Source organism: Etheostoma cragini, chromosome 3 (assembly GCF_013103735.1).
Source record: "Etheostoma cragini isolate CJK2018 chromosome 3, CSU_Ecrag_1.0, whole genome shotgun sequence".
NCBI lineage: Eukaryota > Metazoa > Chordata > Actinopteri > Perciformes > Percidae > Etheostoma > Etheostoma cragini.
The window spans coordinates 19018936-19040233 of NC_048409.1; the positions used below are offsets into that span (position 1 = coordinate 19018936).

The 21298-nt window shown below is 40.6% G+C and overlaps 3 protein-coding genes across 4 annotated transcripts; 2 read left to right on the top strand and 1 right to left on the bottom strand.

Moving 5' to 3' along the window:
* The first annotated feature begins 2549 nt into the window (after positions 1-2549).
* slc33a1 (solute carrier family 33 member 1) lies at positions 2550-8823 on the top strand. Of its 2 annotated transcripts, none has more exons than XM_034863288.1 (9): positions 2550-2794; positions 3629-4083; positions 4227-4380; positions 4471-4666; positions 4801-5000; positions 5120-5304; positions 5395-5512; positions 6098-6313; positions 6398-6653. In XM_034863288.1, exons 2-9 carry the CDS (start codon positions 3671-3673, stop codon positions 6563-6565), a joined length of 1650 nt encoding a protein of 549 aa, XP_034719179.1. In that variant the 5' UTR covers positions 2550-2794; positions 3629-3670; the 3' UTR covers positions 6566-6653. The 2 variants fall into 2 exon arrangements, with proteins under 2 accessions (XP_034719179.1, XP_034719172.1); XM_034863281.1 differs by having other exon boundaries at positions 2685-2947; positions 6398-8823.
* A 190-nt stretch (positions 8824-9013) lies between these two features.
* On the bottom strand, positions 9014-16998 carry rps6kb1b (ribosomal protein S6 kinase b, polypeptide 1b). The gene is made up of 15 exons (XM_034863302.1): positions 16790-16998; positions 15570-15613; positions 15356-15476; positions 15100-15168; positions 13539-13686; positions 13397-13454; positions 12630-12730; positions 12450-12540; positions 12191-12281; positions 11979-12086; positions 11815-11877; positions 11458-11535; positions 11048-11155; positions 10600-10712; positions 9014-10268 (listed from the first exon to the last, which is right to left on the bottom strand). Exons 1-15 carry the CDS (start codon positions 16856-16858, stop codon positions 10016-10018), a joined length of 1515 nt encoding a protein of 504 aa, XP_034719193.1. The 5' UTR covers positions 16859-16998; the 3' UTR covers positions 9014-10015.
* A 308-nt stretch (positions 16999-17306) lies between these two features.
* On the top strand, positions 17307-20833 carry tubd1 (tubulin, delta 1). Its single transcript, XM_034863315.1, has 8 exons — positions 17307-17750; positions 17863-18010; positions 18604-18820; positions 18921-19152; positions 19527-19691; positions 19818-19946; positions 20270-20453; positions 20603-20833. The coding sequence occupies exons 1-8, from the start codon at positions 17600-17602 to the stop codon at positions 20706-20708; spliced, it is 1332 nt and encodes a 443-aa protein (XP_034719206.1). The 5' UTR covers positions 17307-17599; the 3' UTR covers positions 20709-20833.
* The last annotated feature ends 465 nt before the right edge of the window (positions 20834-21298 follow it).

The following is a 21298-nucleotide window of genomic DNA, read 5'->3' on the forward strand; positions in this document are numbered from 1 at the left end:
TTCAGTGTCATATTTAAAATGTGGCTTTTTTGTATGCCATTGACATTTGACACTTTTCTTTTTTTGCTTCTCATAATGTAGAACAGTAGCCCTATTTTCTCTACATAACAGTTATTGCGTGCTTTCAGAAACCTTCAACATGTGATTCCCCAGAAACTAAAATGCAATTTCACAGTAAAAAACACAAGTTAAGGTACCAAATAGACATATGTTAAAGTCCACTTTGGGCTGAGCAAGTTTGTTGTTCTTAGTTGCCTTTAAATATTTAATATTAATTCCACATACAGCCTAAAAGATACATTTGAAAAAAAATGATATGATAGTGTCAAAATATGTTTTCAAAAAGAGGCAAGGCAAGGGTTTTCAACCTGGGGGTGGCAAACATTACCTGGGTAAAATGTGTAATAGGCTACATTTATTTACACCTTTTCTTTGAAGCAGCCATTTGGACGAATCACACACAGGTGCAACTAATTACAGTACTAATTGTGGCATATAATTGCTGGAACAGAGCCATCATTAATGTTATTACTTCCACATGTGCCATTCCCTGCTATGATAACAAGTCTAACATCTTCTGTGAATAAAGTAGGCCTATTACGTTCTGATTAACTGAGGAAAAATTAAGAAATGACTGCTCTGGGAAGTTAAACGTTTTAGGGTGCATAATCAGAGTTTTGAGAAGCATACTCATGTGATGATATCAGCGCCATCCTGTGAAAAGTGTGATGAAAAACACTTTACAACATAGCTATGGGTAATACTAATTTCTTATTGGCTGGTAGGTGTCTGTTAAAACAAGTCAAACTATAACCACTACTCTAAACCAGTGCACAAAGAACATCAACGTACCCATAGCAACAGTAGGCCTATGCTTCCTCTTCAGTTTGCGGTAACTCACTGGTGAAACAGTGCAGCCCGGCTGGATTTATCCACCACTGAATCTCTGTTCTTGGTCATATTTTAGAAATATCAGCATGCATTTTATGACACATTCATCTCTACAAGACAGGAAGGCAATTGATAATGCAGGTCCATGTGATTAGCGTTAATTGGGATTTTATTGGTGCATATTCACAAACAAATTCACAGTTAATCAGATTACCTCAAACCAACTGAGACATAATAAACATGGGGCTTTGAGGGGCCCTTAATGATAAGATGCCCAGTTGCTGAAACCTTAACAGACATTAAACATGGATGGTTCTATATGGTCTATAGTGACCAAATAGGATGTATTGTTATATGTTACACATGGTTAAAACTGTAGCTTCACAGTGCTCTGTTATCCCACGCGGATCCACCTAAATATGCTTGCTTGGTGTCACATGCCATCCTGTTGGATGAGCAGCTTCACGTGCATTTGTAGCAACCACAAGGCAGAGCATGCCGCTATTCGTTATGTCTAACTCAAATGTGGTGTAATGGGTGCATCATGACTATTAACAAAAGACCTTCTGATGGAGGGGAATGTTTCAGTGTGGTTTCTGTTCAACGATTGCGTGGTTACCAAAGGGATTTTAGATCCATTACTTTCTTCTTAATTTATTTCACCGCATTTTTCCTTTTCGTAGCCTACACTTAGGCTAACATTTGATCCTTTGAGTTACAAACTAACACCTGAAGTCACAAGTCACCCTTGTGCTTCACTACTCCGAATCAAAAATGTGTGTGCTGATTATTACTAATCAATAGCAAGAGATGCAAAAGCATGCTATAACAATGCCTGGGTTATATAGAAAAAAATAAACATCACTTTAACCAAAAGCGAAACTTTTTCCAGTAAAATATAATTTCTGTTTAGGTATCCTCAGTTAAATTGCTTCTGTCATGTCCATCACATTTGACTGCATGTTATCCTTAGCTGACAACCTCAGACATCTGATATAATTCCAGGAAAAATATGACTTCTTGTGTTCATTTAGAAAAAAAAGTTGTGTACAACTACTACAAGTAATGTATAAAAAAAAAAAAAACACCAATCCATGGTAACAGTGATAGGCTACAAAAAAACTTTATTTATATAGCACATTTCTTTCTTAAATGCCGAGGGCTTCACAATGAATTAATCAATATTGTCCAGTCCTATTATAAAGTGCCATACACTAGGCATCAGCTTAATATGCAACCAGGTTAATAGTAAATTTCAGTCGAAAAGACTTGCTAACAGATCAAATTACTATTGGTCTGTCTCTAGTACTTGCAAGGTTTCTTGCAAGATCTCTTTTTCACTGGTTTGCTTGGTGTTTAAAATTATTTAACTGTAGCCTATGTGAACGTAACATGACATAACAATGAAAGGATAGCATTGTAAAGCTTCACAACTAATTTGTGCTTTAATTGTGCTAGTTAATTGGGTGTTTTCTAGTACTGGTATATCATTATTGGTGGGATATTTCCTCCCTCTGAGAATACAGCTTCTACAAAGCATGGCCCAAAGGATCATAAGCAGTCAATTATGTATGTGTGCATGTCAGGCGCAGGAGCGAGCATGTGTGCATGCACACCTGAGGACCAAATCCTAAGTCCAAATCCAAATCCAAATTCAGTCCACTATTTTTGTGAGGACAATTTTAAAGTAATTTCAAACTCGAATTTGATGTTTTGTGCTTAAAAATTCACTTCAGATTGAATTTGTTTTATTTCCCCTGTGTTTGCACTGAAGCGGAACTCCTTTCAGTTGGGCTTGGACACGTCATCTGAAGGTGCCGGACACATTCAGACGTCGCACACGTAGCACTTCCTGGTTCTTCCGTGTTGATGTTCACCGATGTAATCTGTTTTGAGTCAAACGGTACTAATTTTCCTGTGTTTCTTACCTTCTTTAAGATGCCATCAATTTGCGATTACATTAACATAGAATAAAATCGACTTTCCGTTGATTCCCTCTGTAATCCCGCTGTTTGAGTTCCGTTTTTCTTATTTGGCATGCAGTCATCATCACCAGGTATGCATGAATCATCTAGCTACTGCTTGTGTCATTTAACTTTTTCATCTCACGCATGTCCTTCTTAAGTCTTCTCATATCCTGTCAGAGACTGATTGCGAGTCAAGCAGTGAGTGTGGACACATGCATTAGTTTATGACTTATTTCACACTGGACAGTCAGGTTGTCTCTTTCCCTTGGACCATAACAGACAGGATGATCACATAATCTTAGCTCTTTCTTGTGAGACCCCGGAAGTGGCACCATCACCTTTTACCCCAATCATGACCGATTGCCACAATGTTTTAATTGACTTTCACAGGTGTCGCTTGTATGTATTCCTTTCATATCATGTACTGTTTATATTCCATGAGTCTGCTAGTCAGCATTAAGTCAGAAACTCACTTGACCAATTTGCTATTTGATCAAGTGTAGTCAATGTTTTACTGCTTGTAGTTCCCAGAATGAAGTCCACTCATCCAGTTGGTTGCATGCTAGCAATACCCAAACCTGTCTAATCAATTGTATTGTACCACACTGTGTTCCATTGTTTGTAGCTTATTGTACCTTTATTCTTGTTATGAACCGCCTCGTCAGTCTGTAACTTTCCAAAATAAACCCATGGTCGCTTCTGAGACTCGCAGTTAGTAATAAGCAATCAGATAAGCTATTTCAGTACTTCTTTCTCATCTTTGTCTGCAGATTTCCTAAGGGCACGACAGGTTTGATGCCCACTGCTCCAACATGGAGCACTCCGATTTGATGACACACACAAACGGGCGGCAGAGGAAGATTGCGGGTGCCAACAACCCACCTGAAAACATGAGGTACATGGACAAAGAAGAGAAGAGCTCCTCTGAACCAGAGGGAGAAGAGGAAGCAGAAGGTCTTATCAGAGGGTCGGACTCTGAGGACAGGAGGCACAGAGTCCGGCCTGGGATCCACGGCGAGTTGGGGAACGTGTTGCTTCTTCTGTTCCTGTACGTGCTGCAAGGGATTCCTCTGGGACTGGCTGGTAGCATCCCTCTGATCTTACAGAGTAAGAGCGTCAGCTACAAAGACCAAGCCTTCTTCAGCTTTGTCTTCTGGCCATTCAGTCTCAAGCTTCTTTGGGCGCCACTGGTGGACGCGCTCTACTTTAGCAGGTTTGGTAGAAGGTAAGAAAGGCACATGTATACTGTTAATGTTAATTTTTTAATCTGTGTGGATAATTGTTTGTTGCTGCCCCTTTTCTCCTAACACTGTGGATCTTTTTCCCGATCATATCTATGCCACCCCCACGTCACACCGGATTGTGTAGAAAGTCCTGGCTGGTTCCCACACAATTCCTGCTGGGCCTCTTCATGCTCTACCTTTCTGGGACAGTCGATTCACTGCTGCAGAGTGAGGGAGGACCGAAGGTGGTAACACTTACTGCAGTCTTCTTTATACTTGAGTTTCTGGCAGCCACACAGGTAAGAGGAAAGAATTCCGGACAATAAATACATTCAAATAAATAGTTTCTCTCCTGTCCTCCAATGACTGTACCTTTTTCTGCCTCAAAGGACATAGCTGTGGACGGTTGGGCTCTGACGATGTTATCCAGAGAGAATGTGGGATATGCGTCTACATGCAACTCTGTGGGCCAGACAGCTGGATACTTCTTGGGGAATGTACTCTTTCTGGCTTTAGAGTCTGCAGACTTCTGTAACAAATACCTCAGAGTGGTGCCCAAGGATACAGGCATCGTCACCTTGTCAGGTATGACCTGTCCCTGAACTATAGATTAACCGGAAAACTAGTCATTTGTGTGACACTTTAACAGAGCTTTAACAGAGCAATTTGGGTTGAAAAAAGTGTATTTTCCACTAATGTTTTCTGTTCTCCTGCTGCAGACTTCTTGTTGTTTTGGGGAGTGGTGTTCCTGGTGTCCACAACTTTGGTAGCCGTCATTAAAAGGGAAAATGAGCAGGGCAAAGGAAAAAGGAGAGTCCACGAGGAGACAGAGGGCGTCATGGATACCTACAAGCTGCTGTTCTCTATCATCAAGATGCCCACGGTCTTCACCTTCTGTGCCCTGCTTCTCACTGCTAAAGTACTTGACCACAACTTGATAACTGTTTGGTTTACCCTTGAAATATAACTTTAAGGGTGTTGCTTTGCATGTTAGCTTTGAATAAAAGATTTCTCATGTGTCATCTCTTTGTGTGTCAGATTGGCTTCTCTGCAGCAGATGCAGTCACAGGTCTGAAGCTGGTGGAGGCTGGAGTTCCCAAGGAGCAGCTGGCATTGCTGGCAGTGCCAATGGTGCCTCTGCAGATCCTACTACCTGTGATCATCAGTAAATACACAGCAGGGCCCAGACCTCTAGATGTCTTCTACAAGGCCTTCCCATTTAGGTTGTAGCACATTCACACAGGCACACAAACCCATGCATACACACATCCGATAAACCAAAAACCAACAGTGTTGCTGTTTTGTGCTCGCAGGTTGCTAATCGGCCTGCTGTACGCTCTGCTGGTGTGGTGGACCCCCAGTGTGAAAGAAGAAGGAGGGTTCCCTGTTTACTACTATGCCATTGTGCTACTTAGCTACGCATTGCATCAGGTTTTTATTTCTTTATTCCACTTTATTTTTCTCCACTTTACTGCCTTTTGCCCAGCCCCATCATCCAGGTGACAGGATCTCAGCAACGTGCAGACAGTGACAGATTGGTACTATACAGTTTGTCCAAGTCTGCGCTTAGGATGGATAATAGAAATGAGCTAAAACTCGGATCAATTGAGATTCTAAAATTCAACTTTGTCTGGTACTTTTGGTTCATGACCGAATTCCCGCAAAACTAATGACGTTCCCATCAGCTGCTATACCTTGTCTCATTTCCTGTCTCTGCCCCCAGATGTCACTGTGCAACAAAAAGAAAATCTAAAATGTCAGAGATGGGAAAATATTTTACCCCGTTCTCTCTCTTTTCTCTCTTTTTTACATGTCTGGCATTTTTGAGTGAGGGAGATTACATTTTCATCTCTGTTAATTAGTCTTTTAATAGGATATGAAACACACTTTAAAAAAGATGTAGTTATTCGGTTTAGGAATAATTGATTGTATTGGTGCGATAAGAATAACATTTTGGGACGGAGAAGTGTGACAAATGATCAGCTCTAACAAACGTTTCCCATGTTGCTACTTCAGGTGGCGTTGTACAGTATGTACGTGGCCTGCATGGCCTTCCATGCCAAAGTGAGTGACCCCCTCATCGGCGGGACCTACATGACCCTGCTGAACACAGTCAGTAACCTTGGCGGAAACTGGCCCTCCACTGTGGCTCTGTGGATGGTGGACCCCCTGACTTCAAAGGAGTGTCAGGGAGCTGTCAGGCAGAGTTGTGGCTCTTCAGACGAGGCCGGGGTAAGTAAGCGGGGGGGTAATTAAATATTAAGTAATTACTTAGACTTGGTAAATTGATTCCTTTGTCCCTGTTCCCATCTCCAGCTGTGCGTTAAGGAGGGCGGCCTTTGTGTGACTACATTGGACGGATACTACGTGGAGTCAGTGGTGTGTGTTGTGATTGGTTTAGCCTGGTGGGTGTGGTTAGGGAAGAAGATGAGGCGGCTGCAGGAACAGAGCCCCGCTGCATGGAGGTGCAAAGCTAATCAGTGATGACTGGATCATCAGTACCACAGACTCTTATTTTCTTGGACCTCCACATACTCTGCTCTGAAAGCTGCTGAATGGTGGACACTTTCATTCCATTCTCATCTGTCTAATTTAGTCTCTCCGGTCCTGCTCTAGCTGCGTTCAGAAAACTCTTACACTTTCTCACCTCTGTCACCTTGTAGTACATACATCTGATGAAAGACGCCGTTGTCTCTCTGAAGGTAAACATTGTTACAGGTGCTAACTGTGACAGTGCTCTGAATAGTAAAACAACAGGTCAGACTAGCAAGAACCCTTTTTTTTTTTTTTTTTTTTTTAAACCTTTCTGCTGCTCAGAACAGCCTAACCAAATGATCACAGGGACAGAATATTTTCAAATAACTTTCTGAGTTTGATGCTACCTGCTTGGATAGCCAGTTAGTTAACTGTGTACAAGTACAATTGAAGTTGTTCTGTGCCTTTTGCCCCAAATGTGAAAAAAAATAACTTGATCCTCTCTACTTAAAAGAAATCTTGTAAAGTAACATCAGTAAACTCCACACTTCAGATTCCTGTTTACCTTTCCTGGCAAGTCACCATTTAATTTATATTAAAAGGATACCAAATGGACAAGACAGGCAAAACATCCACATGCACTCCTCCAAACCATCTGAAGTGACCTGATGCTGGTTAATCCATGTAAATTAAGCCCAGTGTAAAGACTATCTTTCATTGCTGTTTGACTCAAATCTGAACCAATATTTTTTATTATTTAATTAGATGTTTTTCCTCTGATGTGATTTGTGCCTTGTTAAGTGTTTCAAAGTCTTTCAAAGCCAACCTTGTTTCAGTAAAATTATCAAGGCAGGGAATAATAGTGTCATCTGAAGATGAGGTTGTTAAATTGCTGAACATCCATTGTGTAAATCTGTAATACTGTAGTTTGATAGATTACACAAAACAAGACTACTTTTTTTTTTTTTTACATACTTTAGAATATGATGCTGAGCACACATTCCTAATAAATTATTTTATCATTACAAAGATCAATGGTTAAATGAACTGAGATGTCTAAAATATGAACAGTTTTTTGTAGAAGTAATCTTTTTCTTTCTTTAAAGTTCCTTAAATCTGATTAGTTTTACCCAATATAGGACCAATTTAAATCTTTAATAGCAATATTGGACGGTGCAGCTTTAAATTGTTTAAACCTCTTTGTTATCAATATTGGTAAATTGTTTTTGCTGAGGTATTTTTTAGTTGAAAGAATTAAACTAATTCAAAATATAATTAGCACATTCTTTTTTCTATCAGGCCCTTGTAGGTCTCGCAGCATTTCCAGTTTTACAGCAGTCCTAAGAAGACATTTTAATATCTTTAAAGTCAAGTTTCGGAGTGTAGATCAAGAATCTTTCCGCGGATCCCAACTGAGTGGGACAGCCTAAAAAGTATGACAGTAATTACAGAGGGATTTATTTTCCCTCCAAAAAAAAAAATCCAGATCCCAGCCTCAGTTAGAAATTTGGGAAGCAGATATCCTCTTTTTTTATGCATATTGTACATAAAGTGAATGTCACAGTATTTTCTCTGAAGCCAGCATTGAAAGTCCAACTGCTGTCAGATGTAAATGTTGAAATACACAATCAGGGTTCATATAAGGATGAAAGCTTAATTTCTTTAACTCAATTTGCATTTAGTAGTAATAGTTTCGGTCTTATACCAATGTCGTGAACCACATGTAAAAGCTCAAACATTTCAATATTACCATGGTAGCAGTTATCTGAATTAATGAATCGGTTTAGTTCCATTTAGACTACAGGACTTTGCTTTGATGTTTACTGGGCCTTTCATTTGTATTTGTACCAGTATATCACTGTAATCTGATACTTATTCCAGAGAGCTTTCTTGTCATTAACAGGGCCCCATGTTTGTTTAGATTTTCTTTGACCAACAGACCACGTGACTGTTGATTTCAGCTGTATATGCATTTGTGTTTATATTTTAGAGCAGGGTTTTTACTTTACTCTGCTAAATTGGCTTTTAGGTTGTGGTAACATACTAGTATTTCAGAATGTCAGCAGCAGAATTTTTTTTTGTAGTTTTTTTTTTTTTTTTACTTTGCACAATTTTTGTTCAAATCCAAATCCCCAATCATATAAAAGAAAAGAATAGCACAGGGTGACAGTATCGTGAGAAATTTAAATATGCTAGCAGCAGACAACTTTGACACTTACAGGATGCAATGTTAATGAGATTTGAAATAAATAATTTAAAAACAAATTCACCTTAAGGTCTCTAGATGTTTTATCTGAAACTTTGAATATAGATGATTCTCGGCATACACAAAAGACACTTTGCATTCTGTATTAGTTTTGTTCCCTTCATTTTATTATTTTCCTTGCTTTTCAGTCCTTCCTAAACAAGTGGACGCTGATGCAAGAGGCTGTAAATGTTGCGCTGATTTTTGTTTTTGAGCATTAAATCCCACAACTGCAGACGATGTCCAGATCAACTGGTGCCACAGCCTCCAGTAGGAGTTCACTCCAGGGATGTGACCTTCCGTCCTCTGGGTGGCCAGAGTGGCATTCGCACAAAGCACCACCTTGTTCAGTTTGAAATTTTGGGAAGTCATGGTGATAAAGTCTAATTATCTATAGTGTTGCGTCAACTAATACAGTAATACAGTACATCCCACAGTGTAGTATGCCTGTAGAGCAGACAATTAAAGTATGGTTCCCTCATCAAATCAACCAGTCTAACTAAAAGAATGTAAAAAGTCAAAATGGTTTTTTTCCTGTTTAATTTAGGCTCTCTGATTCATCATTGATGTATAGCAGGTAACATATCCATTTTTGCATCCAACATTGTAAGACAAAGCTATATTCATCAATACCAGAACCTCTGCTTGTCCACTGCTCACAATAATTTCTTTGATCTTTTTCAATAATAAACCTAATTAATATCATTTCATTCATAGCCAGGAAGCATTTTGTATTTAAGAAGAACTGTCAAAATCTCCCAATGGAAGTAATTTTCTCACTGGCATTCATTCATATAGCACAAAGCACTTTGGACGTCATCTTGTAGGCAGACTGTATTTTAGAGTAAATAGCTTGCATACTGTGTGATTCATTATAACCTTTGATTTCCAAGTTGCACAAAAAGCTGTAGCTCCTCAAAGGGTTTCCAGACCTTCTAGTCCGGTTCAGAAAAGGAGGGTCAGAAGACACCGGTCATGAGACCCAAAGGTGTCGGGGGAGAAGTGGTGAGGCGGTGATGTCATCGAGAGCACTTACCTGCAGCAAGCCGGACACCCAGACCCACACATAAACTCCATGTTGTGACAGTATATGGAGTGTGCGAATGTGCAATTTTGGATTTTAATTGTCTCTAGCATCCATATCGTTTTGCCTTGTTTCTTAAAAAATATCACAAAAAAAAAAATCTAGAACTTTCCTAAAGAGGCCCGTTGGGTCATAGGTTCATACGTAAATGCTCTGGCCGCTTGGCCACAGGATAGGTTTGCTGCTTCATCTGAGCCAGGTTGACCCCGGCAGGCTGACGGATGGGAAGAGGGGCCGAGGCTTCAGAGCTTGTTGTGACGTCCATCTGCTCTGGGGTGGACAGCTCCATGGCCTGGTCCTGAGGAGACTGGAGGACACTTGGCCCTCCACCGGGGAGAAGGGGGCTCCGGGCCCAGCACTCCGACCCTGAGAATTTGACTGGGCTAAAAGGAGAAGGGAAATTGCCAGATTTAAAAAAAAAAAAAATGTTTTAACTACATCTTTCACATGTATAATTGGGAAGGAAACGGGAAAATGTTTAAATGCGTAACAAAAATTGAATGCAAGAAAGTCAGGCAAGGCTTCTTTATGGGAAATATCAGGAATACCACCCATTAGACCCACTGGGGGAATATGGAGTTTAGCAGTCAAGGATGTCAACTGTATTTATTTATTTGATTTGTATCATATTGTGTTGTACTGTAGTATTAATAATATTAGGCCATTCGTGATAACCTGCCTAGCTCATTAGCTAACTCTGCTGCAGACACATACCTGAGAGGTGTTCTTGGGCTGCCTATGATCCGTCGAGGTGAGCGGATTTTTGGCTCAAAAGAGAACTTTTCTTTGATGTTTTCCAGGACTGACGGAGCGACGTATGTGAAACCCTACAGAAACCAAAACACAGCAGATACAGTTGGTGCACAGTCACATCCGAGGGCCAGGAAGACATTCTTTTTTACTCAGTCAGAAGCAGCAGTTTGAGCTGTGGAAGTCAGCACTGCGGTGACTTTAAATGTCCAGGCTCCACCTGAATGATTTGGTTTCTTGTTATTTATACTGCAACAATGTTTTAAATCTTTTAAATTGAATATAGTACGATACAAACTAATATTAATGGATTAAAGATCTTTATGGACAAAATGCTGTTTGCAGTCTTTCGTTTGTGATCAAGAGATTACAAAACAAACAAAAAATGGGGCAATGTCGTTAGAGAAGTTACCAGAAAGGCCTGATTGGCACTCTCACTGAGGGTTGAGTCATCAGGGCTGTCGACTGGTGTCTGACTGGTGAATTTCGAGTCAAACTGACTCACGTCTTCAGCGGACTGCTGCTCAGATAGAAGGGAAGACAAACACAGGTGCGGCAACATGAGTAGATGTGTCAACTATCAACATGTAGGTCTGAAACAAGAGAAGAGCTGGGTTTAATTACCAAAACTTGTTCAGTTGGTTTATTTTGGACATGTAGCCGAAATCTCAATCTCACAAAAAAAAAAAGTAAGCTACTCAAATAACATTAGCTGGGAATTCACAAAGACCTAATTTCATTAACGTTCTCAAATTTCCCACTCTCACACCAGTAGCAGCAGCCAGGTCAGAACGCCTTGCGGCCTGCTCCTCTGACACTCACCAGGAAAGGTTTGAAGGGAGGCTCCACTTTCCGGGCCAGCAAATCCTCCCAGTTGATGTGTCTAAAGAAGGGATGAGCCTATGGGATATCAAATACAAACAGAGGCCCATAAAACATAGCTACTAAGTTCGTGCAACCACGGCAACTATGTATGTGAGTGTTGGTACCAATATATCCACAGAGGGTTTCTGGGAGAAGGATTCTTTCAGTATAGGCCTATTAGGGTCTCTGGGTTTGCAAAGTGGTGCTTCAGGAACCAAGGTACACTTAAATCAATTAGCCCATCTATGTCATGCAGTAGTACCCCCGGTTATTTTAGCAGCACTGATGTAAATATCCGTTCATATTTATTCTCACCTGCACCTCTGTGGCATCTCCTGCTCCCGCTCCCAGCCGCGACGAGGCATTTCTCTTCAGCAACTGTCCAACCAGCATAAAAACGTCAAAGCAATACTTACACAACAACTCCACACTTACTTTGGATAAACACACAGTATGCGCTTTAAATAAACAGGAGATACCCGTTTCAGGAGATCTCTTGCTTCTTGTGTGAGGTAGGGTGGGAGGCTGAGCTTACACTTCAGGATCTTGTCAATGGTCTTTTTTCGGTTTTCACCAGTAAATGGTGGCTGCAGTGAGAAAAGGTTATTCAAACATTACCAAATCCTGATTCCTATTTTATATAAGTGCACTAAGGAGAGCCTTTTATTATGTTGAAAAAGGTTTAACTGACCGCTCCTGTGAGCATGTCGTACATCAGAGCTCCCAGACTCCACCAGTCCACTGCTCTGTTGTGTCCGCTTCTCATCAAGATCTCTGGGGCCCTGCAACAATGCGAGTGTATATTTCTCACCAATGAATTATTGTTAATGAGTACAACAGTAAGCATTAAAGAAGGAGAGGAATTGCACGTTTTGTTATGCAGGTGTAACAAAGGGATAGCACCAGCGTGACTGCAGGAGTGAGGAGGAAAGTGAGAGAGCACAACTTGCATGTATTCGATGGTACCGCAGAAAGTGTGGGTGACTGTGCCATCGTGAATGGACTCTTTACACAGTCCAAAGTCTGTCAACTTTACATGGCCTGGGAGGAAAACAACATTTTTATTCATGTGTCATGATATTTGTTGTGCATATGTTTCAAGGTCAAATACCCCACCCACCCACACCCACCTTGGTTGTTAAGCATTATGTTCTCAGGCTTTAGATCTCTGTAGATGATGCCCTTCTGGTGCAGGTGGCCCAGAGCCATGGAGATCTCTGCCAGGTAGAAGCTAGAGAGAGAAAACAAACAAACAAAGAAAACATTTTACTGAACACAATAAAATTCATGCCAATAAATAGTGCATAAAAAATAAAATATGTTTGTAGTCTGTTTAACCCATTGTGAGGGGTTAACAATGGTTGCTATAGTTAAAAGGTGCCCTGCCACACATATTTCATTGCTTTGTGGTAATGCCTGAAATTTTACCATGGACCCCTTACAGTTTTTGTGGAAAAAAAAAAGTCTTGGTTAGAAAGCCTGCAGGAAGACTCAGCTCAATTTGTGCCAGTTCTCATTAATATTCAATGAGCTAAGCTGCTTGACTCTGATTGGTTAACAGGTAGCCAATGAGAGCCTGCCTATCAGCATCCGTTACCCAAAGCAAATAAGACTGACAAGCTTTTGTAATTGACCTAATTTCTCCTCTTATTTCTTTTCATTGGCCAGGGCTGACTGAGGAGGAAGCAGTTACAGTTAGTTATAAACACATATGAAAAGCGGTTTTGTGTGGCTGTGAACCTGTAACTGTAGATTAATATAACTTGTGTGCTGATTTAAAAAAATAAAACTATGTTTAAGTTGTCTGGACATACAAGTTTTACATACGTTTTCTATGGTGATTTTATAACAGATGATACTGAAAGTCTGCGTATCACTATTTACAGTAAATTCTCACCAGGCTGTGTCTTCCATGAAGATGCCCTCCCTCTCCAGTTGCATGAACAGTTCTCCTCCTGCACAGGTGAACACATTGTTATGCTGTTAACATGGCCGTCACACAGACAACCCACATTCATCCCAACATTTATTGTACTGACCACTCAGGTATTCCAGGATGAGATACAGCTTCCCTCCTGTCTGGAAAGCGTAGATGAGATCAACAATGAAGGGATGCTTCACCTCCTCTAGGATGTTCCTCTCTGCCTTGGTATGGGCCGTGTCCTTGGCATTCCGTACAATCATAGCCTGGCGTCCCCACCCCCAAGAAGTATGTCAACATTAGTCAAGAAAAAGATAGAGGTGAAACACTGGGCATGTGTTGATCCACTCAGATGTGAAGTGCTCCTAACAACAAAGTTGTCCTGTCAACAGGCGACAAAGACAGTCCCAAATTATTACTTGCTCAAAGAAATGCAACACGAAAGCTTTACAATGAAAACCACGCTTTAATATTCTATGCATAATAATGAGGTCAACAGACTGGGCACTATTGTGGTTTATAAGTACCGGGCCTTCTTTTTCCTCCAGCTCTCTGCACTCTTCACCTCCTGGTGCTGTTTATGTTTGCTAAGCACTTCTGTCAGAAAGCCAAAGAGCTGCCTGTCAGCAGCAATGTTGTCCCCGCTTTGAGTGTCAGAACTCCGACAAAAGATGGAGCTCCAACAGGCAGACTGAGACTGTGGCTTGTTGACATTTCCCTTTTTGTTGAGACTGATTATTATTAGTTCAGGCCTGTGTGTAGCTTATAATAACAACAGAGTGTAATTTGTAATTTCCTCATAGTGGATCAATAAAGAGTATAAAAAGTTGTTTTTTTAAATGAAAAATTATGCAATCAGCACTATCAAAACACGCTGAATTACTGTAAAGCAGAAAACTGAATTACAGTATTCAGCATTATGTCACTTGTATTACTATAAGCTAGTTTCCATCCCAAAAACTCATCTTAACATAAAAATTTGACAATTTACATGCATAATTACATTTCAAGGTGGAATAATAGAAATAGGTCTTACATCATTGCTGTTATATTTTCTTGTTTTTAATAGAGTTTAAATTGCAATATTTAGTTTTTTTTTAAGAGTGAAATTATTTTGTATAAATTCAATATTTTACTCCAAATAAATCTTTTTGAAAATGTTTATGTTATTCTGTATCAAATGTTTAAGATTGTTTACATTGCTGAAGCACATGCTGCATATTGGTCCGGTCTAACAGGTTTGGGAAGTTCTACGGCCCCCTTCTGAAACCTGGAAAAGCCTAAATGCAGGACTGCATATGTTTCACAGAATTGTGGACAAGTCAGGACTGCTTTCGTACTCTGAGATGCTTCATAAATACAGGCCCCGGGTTCTGCCCCAAAACTACCGGCCTTCATCAAAGCTGTGCTGCCTGCCACTTTGTAGCGGAACGATTGAAACGACTGGTTGAAATCTGGCAGGTCTTTAACGTGTCACTGGGGTCATTTTAGCCAATCAAGGAGAAGCTGTCTAAATATCAAGCTGAATCTAATGGGCTACCTGCTTAGAAGATAAAGGATGGAAGCACCATAATGTTTACTTGAATGAACAAGACGAGCAAGCAATTATGTTCATAGGATACAAACTGAGAGCAGCTGTAGATTGCTCTAATTAAAGTGATTTAACCATGAAAAAATACCTTTTTTAAAACTTTCATGGCAAATATTTTGCCAGCTGCAGCTCCAACAACTTTTCTAACTTGAAAAACCTGCACAGAAGGGGAAAAAATTAACATGTTTTAAATTATCAAATCAACACTTAAAAGAATTACATGTCAATATAACTCAGATCTTCAAATTATGGAGAGAAAATATTTCAAAGGGGTGTATTAGTAGGAGTGTGTGCTTGTTGTGTTTACTTCCCAAGGCTTGCTGCTACTTGGGTGCCATAAGTACCTTTCCATAACCACCTTTCCCCAGCACCCGCAGCAGCTCAAAGCACTCCGGTCTGATGTTCTCTGTCCCCTGATTGACGTTGTCCTCCGATATCTCAATCTTCTCACAGTCGTCCATGTTGCTGCAGAGAAACATGCAACGAGTTACTGATTCTATTGCAAAAAAATGTAATTATACATGAACACAAGCGCAGAAGGATATAATGAATACTTACAACTCAAACCCACTGCACTGGTCCATGATATCACCGATTTGAACCTGGATGGAAAAGTAGAAAAGACAACATAAACACATGCACTGCTAGCTGCTGGAAAAAAAAAAATTATAGAAAGAAACTTAAAAACTAAGTTATAAATTAAATAACTTAAATTTTCCTTTTTTATTAAACAACTCTGTGGGAGTTTATTAGCCTCATGAGGACATTCCGTAGATTCTTTTCATTTTGTGTTTAAACATTTTATGTCTGTTTAAATACTATGGTAGTAAAGCATTTATCACACTTGTCATCCTTTACAAATAAATAGTGTTAAACGGTATAATGATTGGAATTAAATATAGAATCAAGCTTTTCAAATGGTCATTTTCTTGTTCAAGCTTCTCTAGTTTGATCATTTACTGTCACTTTACAGACCAAACTATTAATGGATTAATGAAGAAAACCACTGTCACATCAATTAATAAATAATCGTTAGTTGCAGCCCAACTTACATTATATAGTACTGTACAATAGCTCAAATGAACATATGTGTGTGCAGATCATTGCTCATTACCTCATTTTCAATGGTTGCTGACTAGTTATATAATAGGTGAGAATAGGTGATTTTGCTGTAATAGGATTCTAGTTTGCCAATTGCATGAAGCAGTGTTTACACATCCTTTAATAATACTTCATTAATATAATTTGATGTAACTGCTATTTTTAAATGAGTATACAGTGTTTATCTGTACTAGTGTTGTGCTGCTGCATTTTGGGCTCGGTATGTGAACAGAAACACATGTACCAGTTTATAGTCCATAAACTCACACTGTGTAACAGTCTTGCCAAAATAAACTGTTGCACACCGAGCCACATTTATCACTGCAGCACCCTTTGGCCAAGTAAGGCTCTGCTTGCACAAGTCCGACATGACAGCGACGGGTTTTAAACGAGACAGCGTTGGCAATGCATGCAGTTCATCACTAGCTATCGCTACTAGTAAAATTAAAAAACGAAACAAGTGACAGCTCTGTCATAATCGCTGTCAGGCTAATGGTGTCGGGCTAGCATTAGCCTCCGCTAACCCTGTTTCAGAAGGCCTTAGAGCTCCGGCTGCAGGAGCAGGCCTGCGGTGGCTGGCAGGCTAACGTTACCAGGCTAACCGCTAGCTACTGTACGTGAAGAGTTTCTGCAGTGACAACTCTCGCAGTTACGTTCAACATCTTCTATTAAAGTACCTCCTCATTCTCATCGTCGGAGATATTTTCCTCCGGCTGATCCAAATCAATGTCAAACACTCCAGCCATGGCAGCGGTTCGCTCGGATAGCTCTGTCACAGACCGCAAGAATAGCAGGCGTCCCCCACCTCATGGACAAACACACACCGCCGCCATAACCGGCTACTACACTGAGCATGCGCAGTACAACTCTCCACAGAAGGGGTGGTAACCTGAGCATTCGCTTTTGTTTTTTCATAAGCAAATACATATAGATTCATTACAAGTTAAATATTTCCATTGCCATTCATAGCAAGGCGTTTCATCAACTTTTGAATGTAAGACACATTTATAGAAATCTGACAAAGTTACATTTTAATAATTTTGAAAATCTAAAATCCTCCAAAAATACAGTATTTCACTTTTTGGCCACTATCTAAAGGACCTGGATCCAGATTCATTATTGACTGAAACTATCCCGGTCTCTGTGTCTCTGTTATTCCATTTTCTTTGGGACTCAACCGTTTACCACAAAGGAATAGGAGTTTTATTTTGGAAGTTTTGACAGTTTGGGCCGGAAACGCCGTACGTCTCGTGGCGGCAGATAGTACAGACTAGGATCTTTGACAGTACGGACATTTCATTAACTGTCTATGGTACGGACACCGCCACCCGCTTAAGCTATTAAACAACAAGATGCTAACAGCTCCGTAAACTCTGCCATGACCATGAGAGGTTTCGCTCACAGCGACTGAATGTTCACATACCCAGATCTGATCGGGAGATTAACAATCCTCCTGGAAAGTCTCCACTCCTCACAACTGGGTGAAAATGTCCATAGTAACAGTTCAGCTTGGTCAGTGCGGTAACCAGGTGGGTCACGAGCTGTTTGACATCATCTGCAGCGATGCTCAGGAGGGACAAAGGAAAGTGTACAGCACAGCCAGCTGTGAGCGATTCTTCCACCAAACTACACATGGAGGTATAACACACCTGGTGTATGTCTATGTCCCCATTTTCTGGATGAAACAACTTTGGGTCCAGTCTGCAATACATACCTGTTTACCTGTCATGTTTTCCTGTCTAAAAATCAGACCTTGTAGCCAGGGCGGTGCTGATTGACATGGAGCCCAAAGTGATCAACCAGAGTATCAGCAGGGCTGCAAAATCTGGCAGGTGGAGGTATGGAGAGTCTTCACACTTCAGCCAGAAGCAGGGCTCTGGGAACAACTGGGCTAATGGGTAAGGACATTCTCCCAACCCTATTAAAAAAGACCTAGTGGCTTCTAATCTCTTAAAATACACTGCTGTTGTTATAATGGTAGGGTACTACAGTTCAGTAAACATTGGCAATCACCTCATCATGTCATCTTGTAATCATGTCAAAACAATACCAACTCAAGGACCATTCAGATTTTCAAACATATGAGTGGTTTGTTTGCTCTGATCGATCAGAAGCTCTTAAGATTTAATCAATGACACTTAAAGGACTACGTCATCTTCTGTTTTGACTTTTAAAATATGAATGACCCTTAATGTTTTTTTTATCTGCAGATAATTTTCTTCATCAGTTGATAATCGTTTTCTCTGACAACAGATATAAAATTGTAAACAATGCACATTATATTCTGTCAGAGCCCAAGGTCATGTTAGTTTAGTATCATTAATCACATCATCATCATTATCATCATCATTATCATCGTCATCGTCATCATCATGACAAATGTAACATAGCATGTGTACTTTTTACAGACACAACTACAGGAAAACAGTTATCCTGTCTTAAGAAATAAATGGGGAAAACTGGTAATGAGCTTCTTGTATCACTCCACCAGGTACTGTGTCCACGGACCTCGCCACAGAGCCGTGGTGGAGGAGCTGGTGAGGCGAGAGGTGGAGCGCTGTGACAGACTGGCTGGACTCATGGCCATTATGAGTGTGGCGGGGGGTACAGGTTCCGGGGTTGGTACTTATGCTACTCAGTGTCTCCGAGACATCTACCCCAAGTCCTTTATCCTCAACCACCTGACCTGGCCCTACGGGACTGGGGAGGTATGGAGACGGCTGTCAAGTGCTCTTATTTGGCTAGTCTTTCATATTACTACAGAGTAATGTGCTATTAAATCTGTTTTCCCTTCACCTGTCCTTTCAGGTGATTGTTCAGAACTATAACTCTGTGCTGACGCTGGCTCATCTCTACCAGCTGTCAGACGCTATCCTGGTGCATGAGAACGACACAGTGCACAGGATCTGCAGTCAGCTGCTCAACATCAAGCACATCTCGTTTGGTGATGTCAACGGGGTGATCGCTCATCAGCTGGGCAGCATCCTGCAGCCCGCGCTCACTGCTGACTCCCACGGAGTCTACAGCAGAAATCCTCTGGGTGAGAGAACCCAAGACACACACAAACACACACACATAGCCAGTTTCCCAGAGGGCATGGATTTCCTGGAATTGGATAAGTAGAGGTGTAGTCTACACAAGTAAAGTTGGAAAATTTGGTAAATCCTCAAAAAAGGAAATGTAAAATTAAACCCAAAACAAATGTCCTCATTATTGTTATTCTAATCCCTTTGCTGCTAATTCACTCACACCAATTGAACCATTCCCCAATAAAGTATGCCTGAGTCAGTAAAACCGCCAATATCATCAAGTCAAACCTTCATACATTCAATCTTTGCATTGCATGTATTCGGTTTCTTCTTCATAAACCGGCATGTCTTAACCCTAATGGTGATTTTCTTTAACATCTCTCAGGTGAGTTGGTGAGCGCCCTTACATGTCACCCAGAGTACAAACTGCTTAGTGTGTGCACGATCCCTCAGATGCCTAGTTCCTCCATGGCATACAGCACGTTCAGCTGGCCAAGCCTGCTCAAACACCTACGACAGATGCTCATCTCCAACACCAAGATGGAGGAAGGCGAGTTCGGTCAAAATTTGGCACTTCAGTTTATTAAGCCATTGTATGGTTTGAAAGTACGGGTAATCAGTTACAACTGAAATTATAAAACACTTCTGAGGCTCCTTGTTGTCCATCCTGTGTCAGGTATAGACTGGCAGGTGCGTCCACCGGCCGGCCCTGAGAGGACCAGGACAATCACGGGACCCAGCTTTAACACCTCTCTGGCCAATCTGCTCATACTGAGAGGGAAAGAGGTCTACAGTGCAGAGACAGGTCAGAGAACTGGTTGAAATGGATTTTTCTATTTTTTAAATTCACATGAGAACTACACAAAAGTCATGAAGATGATTTTTTTTTTGAAAGACTTGAATGAGTAAGGGCTTGTGTGATGGTGGTGATGTCATCCAGAGACATGCAACCTCTTTATATACAGTATATAGCAATTGTAAGTTGCTTTGGATAAAAGTGTCAGCTAAATGACATGTAATGATACATGTAACACAAAAAATATCTTATAAAATCAACAGCTTTGAGTTTTCCATGTTTTAACTCTTCAGAGTGCAGAACAAGAGATGTGAATTGTGTACTGTCCACAGGTGGCTTTGAGGACCCGGCCCTTTACACTTCCTGGCTCTCGTCAGAAGAAGCTTTCAACTTGTGGAAATCCCCAGTGCCTTTTAATAAGTATGAAAAATGTGCCACTCTGGTCAGTAACAGTCAGGCTCTGCTCAGACCTCTGGATAACATGGTGGGAAAAGCCTGGAATATGTTTGCTTCCAGGTGAGTCAGCCCCATAACTCACACTTTTAGTAAAAGCTGGTTCCAAACACAATTTTGTTTTAACGTTAATCCCTGAGGCTGACAAAGTAAAGTTAACCTGAAAACCAGTACTAATTTGTTTTGTTTCATTTTTCTCTTTTTTATTACAGGGCGTACATCCATCAGTACGTTAAATTTGGGATCTCAGAGGAGGACTTTCTAGACAGCTTTACATCTCTTGAGCAAGTCATCTCCAGCTACAGTCAACTAAGCTAGAAATGGGAAAAACTAATGAGCGCCACCTGGCCTTTGGACTCTATGTAGCTGTATAAGAATACCATTATGGGGGACATTCCTGATGCTTTTTGTAACATGTAAATAAAACAAATAGTTTGCATTAACAAATGATGTCTTACTCAGAGCTAAACGAATTGCTTGACATTGTCACACATCTGAAGTGGTGACTTCTATTCACCAATAATATGACTGGGCCACACATTCAGTCTTTTAAACGCAAAACACATAGGAGTAATTTTATTGCTCATTTTGTGATCAGATTGTTTTCTCAATTACTGCTTTTTAACGGAATGAACTTTTACGCCAATACACCAACAGACGAAAAGCCTTTAAAGCGCTCACAGGAATGGACATTTCAACATCTACAATTCTGTGATAGTGGAGTGTCTCCATCAATTTAGGAAGTTCCAAAACAGCTGCTTAATAGACACTGTGATGAGACCAACTGGAGCTGTTATGGAAAATGTGGAAGCATTTTCAATTAGGCATGCTTAGTAATAATGAACAAAGAAGTGACACACACAATTGACAAGGGCATCAATTAATATGCTTATTGCTTTGCAGCACTT

Coding starts and splice junctions, on each gene's coding strand:
- rps6kb1b (XM_034863302.1), bottom strand. CDS start 16,858: ATGGCTGGAGTGTTTGACATTGATTTGGATCAGCCGGAGGAAAATATC. Junction 15,477..15,569: donor CAGTGCAGTGGGTTTGAGTT/GTAAGTATTCAT, acceptor GTTTCTCTGCAG/CAACATGGACGACTGTGAGA. Junction 10,713..11,047: donor GTGCCAATCAGGCCTTTCTG/GTAACTTCTCTA, acceptor TGGTTTCTGTAG/GGTTTCACATACGTCGCTCC.
- slc33a1 (XM_034863288.1), top strand. CDS start 3,671: ATGGAGCACTCCGATTTGATGACACACACAAACGGGCGGCAGAGGAAG. Junction 5,001..5,119: donor CCCTGCTTCTCACTGCTAAA/GTACTTGACCAC, acceptor TTTGTGTGTCAG/ATTGGCTTCTCTGCAGCAGA. Junction 6,314..6,397: donor GCTCTTCAGACGAGGCCGGG/GTAAGTAAGCGG, acceptor TCCCATCTCCAG/CTGTGCGTTAAGGAGGGCGG.
- tubd1 (XM_034863315.1), top strand. CDS start 17,600: ATGTCCATAGTAACAGTTCAGCTTGGTCAGTGCGGTAACCAGGTGGGT. Junction 18,011..18,603: donor GGGAACAACTGGGCTAATGG/GTAAGGACATTC, acceptor TCACTCCACCAG/GTACTGTGTCCACGGACCTC. Junction 18,821..18,920: donor GGCCCTACGGGACTGGGGAG/GTATGGAGACGG, acceptor CTGTCCTTTCAG/GTGATTGTTCAGAACTATAA.